General features: G+C 45.5%; 1 protein-coding gene across 1 annotated transcript in view; it reads right to left on the bottom strand.

Moving 5' to 3' along the window:
• SLC17A9 (solute carrier family 17 member 9) overlaps positions 1–16,512 on the bottom strand; it is a 51,706-nt gene extending 35,194 nt beyond the window's left edge. The window contains exon 1 of the mRNA XM_082272396.1: positions 16,257–16,512. Coding sequence (XP_082128522.1) covers positions 16,257–16,387 — 131 coding nt within the window. The 5' untranslated portion in view covers positions 16,388–16,512. The remainder of the gene's footprint in view (positions 1–16,256) is intronic.
• Between the last annotated feature and the right edge of the window lie 2,240 nt (positions 16,513–18,752).

Below are 18,752 nucleotides of genomic sequence, written 5' to 3'. Positions count from 1 at the left end.
TTTCTGTTACAAAACATATCCAATAAAATCCAATTTCTTCATAAAAATGTAGGTCAAAATGTATTCTGCTACATGTCTTGGGATTTTTTTTTTTTACCAAATAAGTGTGCTTGTGTGAAAGTTTTAGCTATAATGTATAAACTGGAATTTTTACTCAGTTATAGACACTATATTAGTAATGGCAGTGATCAGCGACTGCGATAGTGTGGCGGACAATCGGACGCTAACAGACACTGGCTGGGAGGGGCGCTAACTGAGTTGCTAGGGACACTAAGGCTAGCCATACACGCTTCAAATCTCCTGCTGAACCGGCCAAGATTTGAACTGTTAATGGGCAGGCTGAATGTACCAAGATCAACTTGGGTGCAACCAGCCTGCCGGATTCAGCTGGGATTAGCCCTAGCGACTGCTATAGTCGCTAGCAATGATCACTGTCTTCCCCCGGCGGGGACAGCCCATAGAAGACCATTGCTGAACCTGATTCTCCTGTCAGCAGTGTCTGTGTTCATGGGGGAATCATGAAAATGTATTTCCTGCAACCCGTGGTTGCAGGAAAGAAAATTGCACCGTGTATGGCCGGCCTTATACAGTGATCAGATATAATACTGTACAATGTACTGACACTGAAGGGGTTAACATCAAAGGGTTTACTGTGTGCCTAATAGGTGTAACGTGTGCTGCTTTTGCTCACAGATCTGGCTGTTTTTTCTCCCAGCTTTTGCTCACAGATCTGGAAAAAATAGGCAGAATTTAAAGACTAGAGATTACATAGAAATTTGGAAGGATGGGGGGGGGGGGGGGGGGGGACTAAAGATTGGGGTCCGATAAATGCACATAGAAATACAGGTGAAGGAGTGTAACATAGGAATAGAATGGAATAGGTAAGGAGATGGAAGGGATAGGGGTAGTAGGGGGATTTATGGCGGGTCTGAAATGTGTAGAATTTTTTAAAAATGGTTTGTAAAATTTAACTAAATTTAAAAAAAACTGTTGAAAAAAAAAATGTCCTCAAGATTCTACAAACAATCATCCCCCATAATGACAATGTGAAAGAAGTTCGCTTGAAACCTTTGAAAATGTATTAAAAATAAAAAACAAAAAAAAAAAATCCCATGTACATAAGTATTCACAGCCTTTGCCACGACACTCAAAACTGAGCTCAGGTGCATCCTGTTTCTACTGATCATCCTTGAGATGTTTCTACAACTTGATTGGAGTCCACCTGTGGTAAATTCAGTTGATTGGACATGATTTGGAAAGGCACACACCTGTCTATATAAAAGGTCCCCCAGGTAACAGTGCATGTCAGAGCACAAACCAAGCCATGAAGTTCAAGGAATTGTCGGTAGACCTCCAGGAAAGGATTGTATGGAGGCACAGATCTGGGAAATGGGACAAAAAAAATTCTGCAGCATTGAAAGTCACAATGAGCACAGTGGCCTCCATTAGGAAGAAGTTTCGAAGCACCAAGACTCTACCTAGAGCCGGCCGTCCGGCCAAAATGAGCGATGGGGGGGGAATGGCCTTAGTCAGGGAGATGACCAAGAACCCGATGGTCACTCTGACAGAGCTCCAGTGTTTCTCTGTTGAGAGAGGAGAACTTCCAGAAGAACAACCATCTCTGCAGCACTCCACAAATCAGGCCTGTATGGTAGAGTGGCCAGCCGGAAGCCACTCCTCAGTAAAAGGCACATGACAGCCTGCCTGGAGTTTGCCAAAAGCACCTGAAGGACTCTCAGACCATGAGAAACAAAATTCTCTGGTCTGAAATAAAGATTGAACTCTTTGGCCTGAATGGCAAGCATCATGTCTGGAGGAAACCAGGCACCGCTCATCACCTGGCCAATACCATCCCTACAGTGAAGCATGGTGGTGGCAGCAGCATGCTGTGGGGATGTTTTTCAACAGCAGGAACTGGGAGACTAGTCAGGATTGAGGGAAAGATGAATGCAGCAATGTACAGAGACATCCTTGATGAAAACCTTCTCCAGAGCGCTCTGGACCTCAGACTGGGGCGAGGGTTCATCTTCCAACAGGACAACAACCCTAAGCACACAGCCAAGATAATAAAGGAGTGGCTACGGGACAACTCTGTGAATGTCCTTGAGTGGCCCAGCCAGAGCCCAGACTTGAACCTGATTGAACATCTCTGGAGAGATCTGAAATTGGCTGTGCACCGACACTCCCCGTCCAGCCTGATGGAGCTTGAGAGGTCCTGCAAAGAAGAATGAGAGAAGCTGCCCAAAAACAGGTGTGCCAAGCTTGTAGCATCATACTCAAAAAGACTTGAGGCTGTAATTGGTGCCAAAGATGCTTCAACAAAGTATTGAGCAAAGGGTATGAATACTTATGTACATGGGATTTTTTGTTTTGTTTTTTATTTTTAATAAATTTGCAAAGATTTCAAACAAACTTCTATCACATTGTCATTATGGGGGATTGTTTGTAGAATTTTGAGGAAAATAATGAATTTATTCCATTTTGGACTAAGGCTGTAAAATAACAAAATGTGGAAAAAGTGAAGCGCTGAGAATACTTTCCGGATGCGCTGTATATGGGGATATAAAGAGGAAGCACCTATTGCTTTATGGCAGCTCTGCTCTTTTTCCCTGCTGAAATATATGACTTTGGCGAGGAGGCGTGGCCTCTTTTTTTTTTTTTTTTAATTCTTCAAATGTGTCGAACTGTTGGAGGTACGGGGACCCGAGGAACATTGGTAGGTGGTTCCTGTTTAATATTTAAGGAAGTCTTATAATTAGAACAGAAAATGCATCATATGAGAATGGCTATTCGGCAGCACGGCCGCTTTCATTTCCCTTTTTATTTTTAAAGTAGAACAATAGGCAAAACTTTATTTTTTTATTTTGGATAGAGCAAGAGAGGGTTAGAACACGTCAGATTTATTTTCACCATCTGTGTCCCATTGCGGAGATTTCCATTCACTTCCTGTCCCATAGCCAAACAGGAAGTGAGACGAAATCCCTGCAAATTAACCACCTCAGCTCCAGAAGGTTTTACCCCCTTCATTTTTTGCGATACGGCACTGCGTTGATTTAACTGACAATTGCGCGGTCGTGCGACGATGTGCCCGAATAAAAGTTCATGTCCTTTTTTCCCCCCACAAACAGAGCTTTCTTTTGGTGGTATTTGATCACCTCTGCGGATTTTATAACTCTCTGACCCTTTCCGAAAATGCAGCGGCTGAAGAACTATAGATGTGAACGTGTCCTGTAGTCCCATGTGAAATGGGACTGTAGTGCGTTTCTGCACAAAGCACTAAACAACGCATAGCTGTGAACCGAGCCTTATACATGTGTTGCCCTCAGAAGAGCGATCCACAATGGAACGCTTTTCAGAGGGTCGTTTGACAGAATGCTTCCTCACCACCTGTTTTAACCACTTTACCCCCAGCCACTGTGCTGCTACTGCGGCACAGTGGCTCGTTCCCGTCCAGCGACGTAGACCTACGTCGCTGGACACCCCCCCCTGTAGGAGGCGCTCTCCCGCTGTTTTCAGTCACAGCGGGAGTCGGGCCAGGGGAGGAGCAGCGGCGATCGCCACCGCTCTTCCCCGATCGTCGGGGAATTGAGTGAGGAGATCCACCCGCCTGTGTAAACAGAGCGTGCGGATCTCCCAAGTGACAGGGAGAGACAGATCGGAGTGTTCAGCATAGCTGAACATGCGATCTGTCCTTCTGTCACTCAGTCACCTCCCCCCCCCCCCACATGTCAGTAAGCACCAGGCATACATTAACCCCTCCTTCTCCAATAAAGTTAACCCCTTCCCTGCCAGTGTCATTTTTACAGTAACAGTGCATATATATAGCACTGATTACTGCAGTAATGTCACTGGTACCCCCAAAAGTGTCAAAAATGTCAGTCAAGGGTCCGATCTGTCCGCCGCAATGTCGCAGTCTCTCAAAAAAAAAAAAAAAAAACGCAGATCGCCGCCATTACGCGTTTAAAAAAAAAACACCAAAAATGACAGAAATCTTTCCCGTAGTTAGTAAACGCAATAACTTTTGCGCAAACCAATCAAAATACGCTTATTGTGATTTTTTTTACCAAACATGGGTAGCAGAAAACAAATTGGCCAAAAATTTTAAAACAATTTGATTTTTAAATTTTTTTGGGGGGGAATTTCATATAAAAAAAAATGTTAAAAATGTTATTTTTTCAAAATAAATGCTCTTTTTTTGTTTATAGCGCAAAAAGTAAAAAAACGCACAGGTGATCAAATACCACCAAAAGAAAGCTCTGTTTGTGGGAAAAAAAGGACGTAAATTTTGTTTGGGTATGACGTCGCACGACCGCACAATTGTCAGTTAAAGTCGCACAGCGCCGAATCGCAAAAAGTGGCCCAGACGTAAGACAGCAAAATCCTCTGGTGGTAAAGTGGTTAATCCCTATAAGCGCGCACCACAAAGGCTGTTGCCACAAAGCACTAAACACATGGGTGTGAACCAAGCCTTATACAAGTGTAGCCCTCAGAAGAGCGATCCACAATGGAACGCTTTTCAGAGGGCGTTTGACAGAATGCTTCCTCACCACCTGTTTTAATCCCCATAAGCTCATACCACCAAGGCCATGGCCAGCAGGGTCCCCATTCATTGTTGCAGTACCGCCCTCCTAAGGTATTCTGCCTACAGCACTGTCTTTGCAGCTCAGGGGAGGGGGAGCGGTAAAAGCGCTTCTTAACTGCCTGTCCGTGCTCTCTTCCAATCACAAGTGTACACAAGGTGTTCTAGAATCTAGAGTTGTCACCAGAGCAGGTGTCCCCAGTGGATGGTTTTTCCCCAGCTCCTGTTATGGTGACAACTCTAAATGTAGGATTTCCCTTACATTCCATGCCGGTGATAACGGTCACCAGTGTAAGAAGGGTTAATCTCTCCAGTAGAGACAAACCTGACGGGGTTCCCGTCCTTCCCAATTCCATCCAAAACTAAAAAAAAATAAAAAATGTAACAAATAAAAAATAAAATAAAAAATTGGCTTTACATTCACCTTAATTAGCATGCGTTGTCCATTGACAATCGCCTGATTGGCCAGTCTAGGCAACACAGACAGTTCTGCTTCTTACATGTTTGGGATCAGCTAATATTTATCAGAGTTTACTTCCTGGAGGTGATCCAGAGCAAACGATTGCCAGCGCCGATCCTCATTACAAATGGAGCCGCTGGCAGGGGAGCGGCACACAACTCTAATCCTACAATCAGTGTCCTACGGGCAGACGTGTGCCGCCCCAAATCTGCCGCCAACTTCTGACCGACCGATTTCATCTTTCCTCTACCCTTCCATAAAGCTTAAAAGTATCATCTGCTGTGCTTAGAAAAAAAATAAAGAAGCTGCTGAAAATGCAGAGCGCCTGGCTGTCACACTGACCCAAAAACAAGTAAGCAACTCAGGAGCTCTGCTGGACTTCACTGGCCGCATGCTCGGGGGATGTATTAAATTCAGAGGCAGCTGAAATTCTCAGATTTTTAGTGTCTTGTGTGACAGGCTGGGGTGCTGATAGGGGAGGGGGGGGGCACACCAGTCCTCCTGTAGGGGGCCCGGGCACACAGGGGGGCCCAACAGCATAGGGAATCGGTGCGGTCAGGGGGAGGGGCAATTACAGAAGGAAAACCTGTGCGGCTCTCTGCAGCAGCTGAAAGCCAGTTCCCCCCCCCCCTCCTGCCAGCTTTCAGCTGCTGCAGGGAGAGACACAGACAGAGGGCATCATTCCTGTAATTGCTTCTCCGACACCGATTCCCCCCCCCCCCCCCCCGTTCTGCCTGCTTCTGATCAAGGTCCATAAAGACATGGATGAGCGAGTTTGGGGTGGAGGAACTTGACTGGCCTGCACAGAGTCCTGACCTCAACCCGATAGAACACCGTTGGGATGAATTAGAGCGGAGAGGAGGTCAGAACTCCTCCTACAGATCCTGAACCTCTGTGTAGCCACAGCCCCTTCTTGTCTGCACCTTCCCTGGTCTCAGCATTTAGCAGACCAGGGTGGTGTGCTCTGGACATTTAGTCTTACAGATACAACTGGCCCTTTGAGCGTGACCATAATGCTGATGCGGCCCGAGATAAAATTGAGTTTGACACTTTTGCTCTAAGGTTTCGTTGCTGTTGGGAGATGGGGGGTGGGGGGGGGTCTACCATAGGGGCCCCTTGGAAAACCCTAACGAAAGATGGCAGACCGTACCAACAGCTTTACATGGTGAGCATGGCCACCTAGGCCCAGAGAGGACTTTCAAGCTAGGCAGAGAACACATCTGTTGGCGGCAAAGTTGAGGGCAACTAGGGTGGACAGATTTTTTTTTTTTATTATTTTTTAAATCAGATTTTTTTATTTGTATCAAACTTATTTTAATAAAATGATTTTGGAGTAAAAATTTATCTAAAGATAGTTCTCTATTTAACATACATTGATCATTTAGTTTATTCAGCATGAAATGGAGCTTAGTTATGTAGCTGTATTTTCAGAAATAGTTTACATTTTTGGTAAACTCATTCAATGAATCCAAGCTCTGCAAGGTGAGATCACATGCACTGCATTGATGCATTCTCACAATTTCACACTAACTACCAGCAAGAATAAGTCCTTACATTTAAAGAGCACCTGTCATTTCAGATCCATCATGGCAGCACCTGTTAGCGGGTATCCACTCACCTACTACCACCACGTCCCTCACTTTGTTGGGTCACTGCCGCATTACCAGCCGTCCCATTAAAGTGAATGGGACTGTCAGTGGTCAGAGGAGGAGCCTCTCCGGGACAGAGATGAGAGTTGCTCTTTAAAAACTATGATATAAATCATGATTTAAAGAGTAACTCCACTTTTGTTGAGAAAAAAAAAAAAGCATTCCACTCTGGGAATCTCTGTACATTGCAGGGATTTGAACAAACTTTGTTGCAGATTCCTACCTTTTGTTATTCTTAAGAAATCACTGTTTGTTCCTCTGTGCTGAGTGGGTCAAACGGGAGTGATTCCATAATTATCTATCAGCTGTGCAGCTGCAGGGCTCTAATGAGGAAAGCTGTTGGGCCTGCATCCCTTTAGACGTGTTCCTATTGGGAGTATCTCACCAAAAATGACATTTTTGTTGCAGGGGATGCCAGAAATCTGACTTGCATTTTAGTGCAGACTTCTGGGAAAATTGGTGAGCCAATCACACAAGCAGGAAATTATGTTTCTGGGGGTGTGGCCAGTATGCATTCTGTGTACAGAACAGCTCCAGGCGGCCATATTACATTGCATTTTCAGAAAATTACAACAGCTGCAGATTGAAAAGGAAAGGGGATTTTTAAGAACATTCAATTACAATATGATTTGTGTCGCAATTTTATACGTTATATTGTTTTTTCTTTATTTGCTGATTTTTTTCCCCCACGAAAGTGGAGTTACCTTTTAAATTGTGATTTAAATCAACTTGATTTAAATCAAATCCACCCCGAGGGCTACGGTCACTCTTGCCTAAAGCCTCGTACACACGCAACGAATTTCCGCCGACCGGTCGTCCGTCTTTTGTCCAGAGTTGTGTTTTGTTGGTTGGAATGTGCTCTAGACTGCACACGAATTTTCCCACACGACAGAATTCTACTTCAGAAGTGATGTCATGTGTTGGATTGCTTTCTATGTGTTCTTTCATCTCTGAACATGCCCAGTCTTGCTCATAAGATTTTTCCCCGCCGAAATCTGTACTAATGAGATGAAAATCGGACGTGTTTTGATGGTCGACAAAAATTTTATAGCCTGCATACCAGGATTTTTTCGGCCGAAAATTCGGAGTCGATTGTCGGAAGCACCATACTAACAAGCCGAAAATCGACAGATCGGTCGGACAAAAATTTCCCGGCCGAATTTCTACTCGTGTGTACGGGGCTTTAGATGTGTTCAGTGAAAGACTTTACCAAACAAAGCTTCACCCATGGGCCATCTCCAAAGTCAAGGGCCAATGGGATTAGTGTGCATTGTTTTCCTGTGTCTGGAGCCTGACTGGAGTGACCAAGGAAATGTCCTTGTAGTAACGGACCACCTTACCCGATACGACCAGGCGTTCCCTACTGAAGCCCAACAATCCTAAACTGTATAGCCAAAGCTTTTGTGGAAAAGATCTACGTGCATTCTGGCCTGCCTCAAGCAATCGTATCAATTTTGATCAAGGAAAAGACTTTCAGAGTAAGCTCATCAAAAGTCTGTTAGATCTGCTAGGTATTCAGAAAACCAGAAAAACGACTTCTGGTCCTCAAGGGGGACACCCAGCCGCAGAGGCGTAACTAGAACCTTCAGGGCCCCGGTGCAAGAAACCATGAAGGGCCCCCCCCCCGGACCCCTGGCCGGGGCCCTTCCCTTCAAGCCCGGGGCTCTTCCCACTGATCCTGGGGCCCTTTTCTCCCCTTGCGGGGCCCTTTATTACGGTCCCACAGCGGGTCCCTTTCACAAGTTTTGCAGTGGGCCCCCTTCCTGCCATCTTGGGGCCTCCCCACGGTGAGGGAATTTCAGGGCCGGTCGCAAGTGTGACCTTTGTGATCCTGGAAGTTCACCCACTGGTGTCAGCAGTTTTTATTTTTTGGTATTTTAATTGTATTTTTTTATCATTTTATTTTATTTTTTTACAATGTCACTGACTATGACTCTGTCCATTTAGAGAAGCAAGGAGCTGGTAAATATTACATATTTACCGACCCCTTCCTGGTTCTCTATTGTGACACATCCCCTGCAGCGGCCAGCGGGAGAGGGGAGGGATCACAGAGGGGGGGGGGGACCAGGGGAACACACAGGGGCCCAGAGACAGCAGAACACAAGTGAACTGGATAGGAGGAGTAGCGGGGGCAGCATACAGAGGAACCAATCTCCTCCATTTTCTTTCTGCAGCTACAGGAGGAAAAAGGAGGACAGTGATTTCTCTACAGGCTGCCACTGCCGCCCCTCCTATCCAATGCTGGGCCCCCTGGAGCATTGGGCCCGGTTGCAATTGCAACCCCTGCAGTTACGCCCCTGCCCAGCCGGAACAATTCAACCACACCCTTTAAGACATCCTTGTGACTCTCTCGCACAAAATAAATAGCATTAGAGCAGGCACATTGCAGCTGTAGTGTATGCTTAGAATTGCACCGAAAACGACTTTACGGGCTATTCACTGTACCTGCTGATGTAAGGGAGGGAAATTTGACTACCTGTCGAACTGGCTTTGGGAACTTCCATAGATCAGATGTCATAAATGTCACTGAGGACCTGTAGCTCACTTAAGAAAGAATTTGAAAACACATTATGAAAAAACTCTGGGGGAATCCAATGCCTGAGGTTAATAGAACAAAAAGGACTTTGACCCTAAGTGCCGGTTCACATTTGTGCAATCACAGAGATCGCATGTAATTCGGAGCGCACTTTTTCTAAAATTACATGCGATCTCTGTGCGGTGCAAATTCAGCCATACAGTTTGTATGGCTGAATTTGCACCGCAATCGCACTAAAACACGCACATGACCCTTTTTTTGGTCTGCAGCAGAATCGGATCGCATGGTGGTTCACACTAGTGCGATCCGATCCTGTGCGAACTTGCAGATCAAACTGCGATATGCGATCTGATCTGGGGGTGTCGTTAACATTTAATTGACACCCCCAGCGTATCGCATATAGCAGTGTGAACTGCCAGGGGTGCGGATGCGATGCGGGAACACGCTGCATATTCGCAGCGTTCCCGCATCGCACAAATGTGAACCGGCACTAAAGGAAAAGTACAAGGAAATAAAAATTGCTGACCGCTAGAGGTCACTACCCTTTATAGCAGGAATGGGCAAACTACGGCCCGCAGGCTGTATACGGCCCGGCGGACCTTTCAATCCGGCCCGCGGAGCGCGCAGTGTTCCCCAACTCCCGGGCCGCGGACCGGTACCGTGGATCAAATGGTGCCGGGCCGCCCGAGGAACTTCGGCAGTGGCGGTCGGGGCGCACAGAGCAGTGCGCCCCGAGCCCGCCCGTTGTGTGACAATAGCGAATGAAAATTTGCTATTGTCACACGGATCCTACTCCTGGCCAATCAGGAAGCGGGTCCTCCTGCTTCCTGATTGGCTGAAAGGCAAACCCCATGCCATTGGCCGAGGAGGTGGCGGGAGGACTGAGGACTCGAGGAGACGTCGGGGGACTGAAGAGAAGCGCTGCCTGAGGTAAGTGCACTGGTCTCGCGGGGGGGGAGGCTGCCTGGCATCTCTGCATCGAAAGGGGGGAACGCTGGCATATCTGCATTGAAAGGGGGAACGCTGGCATCTCTGCATTGAAAGGGGGAACGCTGGCATCTCTGCATTGAAAGGGGGAACGCTGGCATCTCTGCATTGAAAGGGGGGAACGCTGGCATCTCTGCATTGAAAGGGGGGAACGCTGGCATCTCTGCATTGAAAGGGGGGAACGCTGGCATCTCTGCATTGAAAGGGGGGAACGCTGGCATCTCTGCATTGAAAGGGGGAACGCTGGCATCTCTGCATTGAAAGGGGGAACGCTGGCATATCTGCATTGAAAGGGGGAACGCTGGCATCTCTGCATAATTCACACATACACACCGTCCATCTACTCTTGGTCCGGCCCCCGGGTCCAATATATGAACCCATTGCGGCCCTCGAGTCAAAACGTTTGTCCACCCTTGCTTTATAGTATGCGAACAGCTGCTCAGATCTGCCCAGAAGGGAAAAATGGGTTCATTAAAGATCTGGTATCTCTTTTCAATCATCTCTTACCCATAGCAGAAGCAGTCCGGATGTCCTCACAGACTGATGCTAGTCCTACCTGAGGCCTCAGAGGACCTCGTAGTGTCATCCACAGCAGAAGATGTCGAGACAGATTTGTATCACATGGAGATAACAATGGAAATTGGATGAGGCCCAACCTACTGCATCGCAGGAACCCACAAATCAAGAAAGACATTCGGCCCCCCATAGAGACGGACATATCATACCTTGGGAGAAAGCTCAGTGAAGAGAGGATTACTGCACTCTGTACGGCACCTATTGCAAACCTAGACTGTACCTATACCAACACTATAACGCATTATATGGAACCTTTACCGCATCTGAACCACATCTACCGTGCACCTATGTCAAGACTATAGAGTACCTACACTGTACCCATATTGTAGGAGGGTTAAAGCGGAGTTCCACCCAAAAGTGAACTTCTGCTCATTTGCTTGCTTCCTCCCTCCCTCCGGTGCCACAGTTGGCACCTTTCAGGGGGGAGGGGGGGTACAGGTACCTGTTTTAACAGGTACCCTTCCCCACTTCCGGGAGACAGCGCCGTGGTGCCATCCCTCGGTAGTTCCGACCAGCTTCTCCTTCCCCCCCGCCGCCGAGCCAAACAGAATGTGCAGCGTGCATCACGCATGCGCAAAAGGGAGCCAAAAGGCTTCATTGCCGGTTTCCCTTACAGTGAATGGCGGCGGCAGCATCCGGCAGCGGATCTGAAAATTGGCTGGGGTGCTGACATAGCGGACTCCCTGGACAGGGAAGGGTCTATATATTAAAAGTCAGCAGCTACAGGATTTGTAGCTACTGACTTTAACTTGGACTGTTGTTAAAGCGAGTTCCAAAATTTTTTGAGTTTTAAAACACCCCCTTATTGTTTGCACATTATCGGATTGGCATTATTAGTTAATGTAGCTTTTGTAAATGTTATGCATTTTAACCACTTGCCACCCAGGCCAATTCCGACACTTCTCTTCTACATGTAAAAATCATTATCTTTTTTTTTTTGCTAGAAAATTACTCAGAACCCCCAACATTATATATGTTTTTTTTTTAGCAGAGACCATAGGGAATACAATGGTGGTCATTGCAACTTTTTAGGTTGCACAGTATTTGCGCTGCAATTTTTCAAACGCCTTTTTTCTGGGGGGGGGGGGGGGGGGAAACTTTCATTAATTAAAAAAAAAAAAAACACTAAAAGTTAGCCTGATTTTTTTTGCATAATGTGAAAGATGATGTTACACCGAGTAAATAAATACATGTCACGCTTTAAAATTGCGCACACCTGCTGAATAGCGCCAAACCTCGGTACCTAAAAATCTCCCTAGGCGATGCTTTAAAAAGTTACCTGTTTAGAGTTACAGAGGAGGTCTAGGGCTAGAATTTTTTCGTTTGCGCCAATACCTCACATGTGAGGTTTGAATGCCGTTTACATATGCAAGTGCGGTGTAAGTATGCGTTCCCTTCTGCGAGCGGGGGCGCTTTACATTTTTAAAATTTATTTACATTTTTTTAAATATTTTGACGGGGATGCTGAACAGCCACTATAATTGTTTTTACGGTGCAGGGAATCGCCGGCAGAAAAAGAAGATATTTCAATGATTCCTGTAGCTACACCCGTCATTCATATATCCCCACTCAAAGTCCACAACGTCATATGACGCCGTTGGGCAGGTAGTGGTTTTAAAAACGTCTACAAACTAGGGGAAAGATGTCATTTTTATTTATTTATTAGTAATATCGGCGATCTGCTATTTTTAGCGGGACTGCAACATTGCAGCAGACAGATCGGACCCCTAACTGACATTTTTGACACTTTTGGGGGCACCAGTGACATTACTACAGTAATCAGTGCTAAAAATATGCACTGCTACTGTACTAATGACACTAGCAGGGAAGGGGTTAACCCAGGGGTGATCAAAGTGTTAAGTGTGAGCCTAGGGGGTGTTTTCTAACTGTGGGGGATGGGCTTGTGAAATCAATACAGAGACCTGTATTCCTAAAGAGGAGGAACACAGGAGCTCTGCATTGATTGCTGAGAGAACGGTCTGCTGTGTTTACAACAGCAGACCGCCGTTCTCTCTTCACTGGGAGTGATTGCGGGTGCCCAGCGGCAATTGCGGCCGCCGGATCCCGTGGACTGGGTTCCCCGCTGGTGAGTGGGTGCGCGCCCCCATGATTGCTCTCGTGGGGTAAGGCGATTCCCAGGAACCTGCCAACTGCGGCTGCTGGTTGGCAAGTGGTTAAAAGGGCCCCGACGATAGCCGGCAGAAGAACATCTCCCATAATAATTATTTTGCAAGCTGCTTTTGTTACCTTACCCACTCTGCTACCATCCTCCTTTTTCTATTGAGAGTGCATACCCAGTCAGCGTAGGACTAGCATCCTTGCCATAAACGCTCTCTGGCAGTGTAGTTCCATCACTTTATAGACTAAACTTTACTACTGCTCACTGCTGCACTTGAGGTGGCCTTGCTACTGTTTATGCTGATTTGGATTCCAAATGTCATCTTATGCCTAGTCCCTACTGTTACGCACTTTGTATGCAAAATTGTGTTGTGACCATTGGTAATTACATGGTTAGTCGGTTAAAAAAAAAAAAAAAAAGACAAGTCCATCCAGTTCAACCCACACATCCACAATCTATTTTATGCTTGCCTAGTTACTAACCCTATTGAGTGACAACATATAAATTTTGCCTTTACTACCTGGTTTGGTTCTGGTTTTCTTTGATATAGTACTCTTATTGGGTACTAAAGTGGGGTACACACTAGTAGAAAATCTGCCGAAAATTCCCGCCCGAGGTGAAATCTTTAGATTTTCGGCTATTGTGTACACAACCTTCAGCAGCCGATCCCGACATTTTCAACGAAAAAAAAAAACGGAGGGACAAACACCAAAATTTTTATCGTCCGTCCCCAGACAACCAATTTTCGTTTAATGTGCATGCAGTACGTCCGTGAAAAATCAGATACGAAAGACCGCGCATGATCTGAAGTTGCCGACGACCCGGAAGTCTGGGAACAAATGTCCCCAAAAAAAAAAAAATCTGACGAGAAATTTCGTGAAAATTTATGCACTCTCTACTAAAAACGGTTGTGAACGCGAGCATGAGAGAGAAAAATCGGAGGATATTTCGTCCGATTTTCGTCAAGCCCTTAAGGATTACAGTAAAACCTTGGTTTGAGAGTAACTTGGTTTAAGAGCGCTTTGCAAGACAAGCAAAATTTTAAAATAAATTTTGACTTGGTTTACAAGCGATGTCTTGATATACAAGCAGCTTCAAGTCACAGCTGAGTATAAAAGAGAAGAGAGGCGCCTCTAAGTGTAGCAATATGGTTACATTTAATGAAGGTACAACATTTAGCAACTCCCATGGTTGATGATTGGAACAGGCACATCTAAGTATGCAGGCATTCAGGCTAAAGCTGTCCACATAGACCATCCTCTGCACCGCCATCTACGTCATCCCTTCCATGCAGCCCCTCGTTTTTAGATCCCTTTACTGCAGGGTGGTCTTCCCGGTCAGGATTACAGACTGGCAGCCGGCGGTGCAGAAGATAGTCCATGTGGACAGCTTTACCCCGGATGCCTGCCTGTTTTATTCATCAACCATGTGAGTTGCTAAATGTTGTACCTTCATTAAATGGAACCATATTGCTACACTTAGAGGCGCCTTTCTTCTCTTTGATATTCTGTAGCTCCTACTGGATTTTGCTTCTTATCCCCTTGTGGAAGGGGCTATTTGTGGATGGACATTTTATGGTTATATAACCTATCGCAATGCTATAATCTTTTTATATGGACTATAAACTGAAGGACTTATGAATAAATGGTTGTGGAACGAATCATCTGAGTTTCCATTATTTCTTATGGGGAAATTTGCTTTGATATAAGAGTGCTTTGGATTACAAGCATGCTTCCGGAACGAATTATGCTCGCAATCCAAGGTTTTACTGTACTTCCAGTGATTTCCTGTGATATGGCATGTTTGTACACTCAACCTAGTGTGTCAGAGGGACTGAGGTTCTTGAGAAGGTTGAGGCAAAGAACATGGGACTTACTGGAGGACCAGCGACTCCTACATGGGATAGCGCTACACAATTTTACATGACCTTCCAATAAAACACAGAATAAGACCACAGATCCCCTTTTTTACGAGCCCTCCTGCAGGTTTGTAAATGTCAGCTGTCACAGCCATTCACTTTACCAATTCTCATTTATGTCATCAGTCTTCTTTATGACAAGAAGTGAAATAGTTACATTGTAACACAAATCTAGGATATACAAATGTAATAAAAAACATTTACAAAAATGTATAAAACACAAGTAAATATTTATGGGAAATCCAGTTTGGTCTCTAAATAAAGTGAATCTGCAGTTCTAGCAAAGTGATGAATGCTGTGATGGTGCTTGTGCTTTCACACTGGGACTTGTACTTCCATCCCCAGCAACACAAGTCTCAGCACACCCCGAGTACCATGCTGAGACTTGTAGTTCCACCCCAGCAACACAAGTCCATGCAAACCCTAAGAAACATGGTGGGATTTGTAGTTCCACCCCAGCAACACAAGTCCCAGCAAACCCTGAGAAACATGGTGGGATTTGTAGTTCCACTCCATCAACACAAGTCCCAGCAAACTCTGAGAAACATGCTGAGACTTGTAGTTCCACCAGCAACACAAGTCAATGCAAACCCTGAGAAACATGGTGGGAATTGTAGTTTTATTGCCAGCAACATACGTCTCAGCAAACCCTGAGAAACATGCTGGGACTTGTAGTTCCACCCCAGCAACACAAGTCCATGCAAACCCAGAGAAACATGGTGGGATTTGTAGTTCCACTCCATCAACACAAGTCCCAGCAAACTCTGAGAAACATGCTGGGAATTGTAGTTTTATTGCCAGCAACATAAGTCTCAGCAAACCCTGAGAAACATGATGGGACTTGTAGTCCCACTCCAGCAACACAAGTCCCAGCAAACATGGTGGGATTTGTAGTTTTTATTCCCAGCAACACAAGTCTCAGCACACCTTGAGAAATATGGTGGGATTTGTAGTTACACCCCAAACACCACAAGTCCCAGCAAACCCTGAGAAACATGCTGGGACTTGAAGTTCCACCCCCAGCAACACAAGTCCATGCAAACCCTGAGAAACATGGTAGGATTTGTAGTTTTGTTGCCAGCAACATAAGTCTCAGCAAACCCTGAGAAACATGCTGGGACTTGTAGTTCCACCCCAGCAACACAAGTCCATGCAAACCCTGAGAAACATGGTGGGATTTGTAGTTCCACTCCATCAACACAAGTTCCAGCAAACCCTGAGAAACATGCTGGGAATTGTAGTTCCACCAGCAACACAAGTCCATGGAAACCCTGAGAAACCTGGTGGGATTTGTAGTTTAATTCCCAGCAACACAAGTCTCAGCACACCTTGAGAAGCATGCTGGCACTTGTGGTTCCACCCTAGATTAGCAGCAGTCCCACACACCCCATTCTCATATACAACCCTCATCAGATCCAATGTGTCCACTTACTCTGACCAGTGCTGGTCCCCACTGGGCTTCTTGGTTCTATCTCCATGCTGGGGGCTCTGCAACCCATCTTTCTGTAACAGGAGGTCCACTTCACTCTTATTGTAAACATGTTTTCCCCCTTTGGTGGCCATCCAGAAGGACAAGGGGGGGGGGTTTATCCCACACTAGCCCAGAGAAGCATTTTCCTACAAGCACCCCCAGATGATCATCATAGTCCACCAACTCCTCCTGCTTGACTGAGGCTGCAACTCTGAGTGTTTCCTCTAAACCCCCAGGCAGGGTGGGGGAGGGGTTGGCTTTTTACATCACAGATAAACTTTTTTTTATATTTCCACGTGTCAGCTGTAGAAGGGTTTCCTGTTCCTGGTGTACAGGCTGTGCTGTGCAGGAAGAAGCTGGAGGGACTGAACTGGGTCATTAGGTGGCTTAAATGCCAACAGTTCCAAAGGCAGCAGTCATCTATATAGGTGACACCCTTTCTTATTGCACACACCTAATTATAATGTATTTATATAATGTATAGTCACTGCTTTCAATCTAAGGTCCACTCTCTGCATGCATACTAATACAGGATCCAATTAACCTACAAATGTCTTTGGAATGTGGGAAGACTCCCACACTAGCTCATGCAAACTCAATGCAGGTATTGTCCTGAATGGGTTCCAAACTTATAAACCTTAGGCTGTAAGGCAGGAGCCCCAATAATGATGCATTCCACTGCAAACCCCTCCCCCCCCCCCCCAACCCTTTACCCCATTTGTCCAAAGCTGTTCTGCTGGTAGATCCAAACAATTATAAATCCGAGTCTTTCTGTTCTTCTTATGGTCCCAGGTCTGTCTGTCCTACCTATGGAACCAAGTCTTTCTGTCCTTATAGATCCAAGTCTCTCTGTTCTTCTTATGGACCCAAGTCTTTCTCTCCTATCTATGGACCCAAGTCTTTCTGTTCTTCTTATGGACCCATTTTGTTCTCTCTTACTTATGGACCCAAGTCCCTGTGTTCTTCTTATGGACCCAAGTCTTTCTCTCCTATCTATTGACCCAAGTCTTTCTGTTCTTCTTATGGACCCATTTTCTTCTCTCCTACTTATGAACCCAAGTCCTTGTGTTCTTCTTATGGACCCAAATCTTTCTGTTCTTCTTATGGACCAAAGTATTTCTGCCCTACCCTTGGAACCAAGTATTTCTGTCCTCTCTTTGGACCCAAGTCTTTCTGTCCTACTTATGGAATCAAAACGTACTGTCCTTCCTTTGGTTCAAAGTCTTTTTGTTCTACTTATGGACTAAATCTTTCTGTCCTTCTTTTGGACCCAAGCATTTCTGTTCTTCCCATGGACTCCATTATTTCTCTTATACCTTTGGACCAAAGTATTTCTGCCCTACGCTTGGATTCAAGTCTTTCTGTCGTTCCTTTTGACCCAAGTTTTTCTGTCCTTCCTATGGACTCAATACTTTCTGTCCTTCCTTTGGACCTAAGTCTTTCTGTTCTTCTTATAGACCTAAGTCATTCTGCCCATCTTATGGATCCAGGTCTTTCTCTCCTACCTTTTGACACAAGTCTTTCTCTCCTATATTTGAACCCAAGTCTTTCAGTCCATCTTATGGACCCAAGTCATTCTGTCCATCTTATGGATCCAGGTCTTTCTCTCCTACCTTTTGACCCAAGTCTTTCTGTCCTATATTTGGACCCAAGTCTTTCTTTCTTACCTTTGGATCTACAGTAAGTCTTTTTATCCTACTTATGGACCCAATTCTTTTTGTCAGTCCTTTGGACCCAAGTTTTTCTGTCATTCCTTTGGATCTAAGTCTTTGTATCCTACTTATGGACCCGATTTTTTCTGTCATTCCTTTGAACCCAAGTCTTTTTGTCATTCCTTTGGACCCAAGTCATTCTGTCCTTCTTAAGGACCCAAGTCATTCTGTCCTTCCTAAGGACCCAAGTCTTTCTGACCTACATTTGGATCCAAGTCTTTTTGTCCTTCCTTTGGATCCAAGTCTTTCTGTCCTACTTATGGACCCAATTTTTTTCTGTCATTCCTTTGGACGCAAGTCTTTCTGTCATTCCTTTGGACCCAAGTCTTTCTGTGCTTTCTTTGGACCCAAGTCTTTCTGTCATTCCTTTGGACCCAAGTCATTCTCTCCTTGAGGAGCCAAGTCATTCTGTCCTTCCTAAGAAAATAAGAAAAAAAAGTCTTTCTGTCCTACATTTTGATCCAAGTCTTTTTGTCCTACCTTTGGATCCAAGTGTTTTTCTCCTACTATGGGCTCACATCTTTCTGTCATTCCTTTGAACCCAAGTCATTCTTTCCTTCTTGTGGACCCATGTCTTTATGTCCTACATTTGGATTTGAGTCTTTCTGTCCAACCTTTGGATCCAAGTCTTTCTGTCCTACTATTGACCCAAGTCTTTCTGTCATTCCTTTGGACCCAAGTCATTCTGCCCATTTTCCTTTGGACCCAAGTCTTTCTGTTCTTCTTTTGGACCCAAGTCTCTCAG

This window comes from Pelophylax lessonae (assembly GCF_965119305.1).
Source record: "Pelophylax lessonae genome assembly, chromosome: 11".
Lineage (NCBI taxonomy): Eukaryota > Metazoa > Chordata > Amphibia > Anura > Ranidae > Pelophylax > Pelophylax lessonae.
This window is presented reverse-complemented; position numbering and strand designations above follow the sequence as displayed.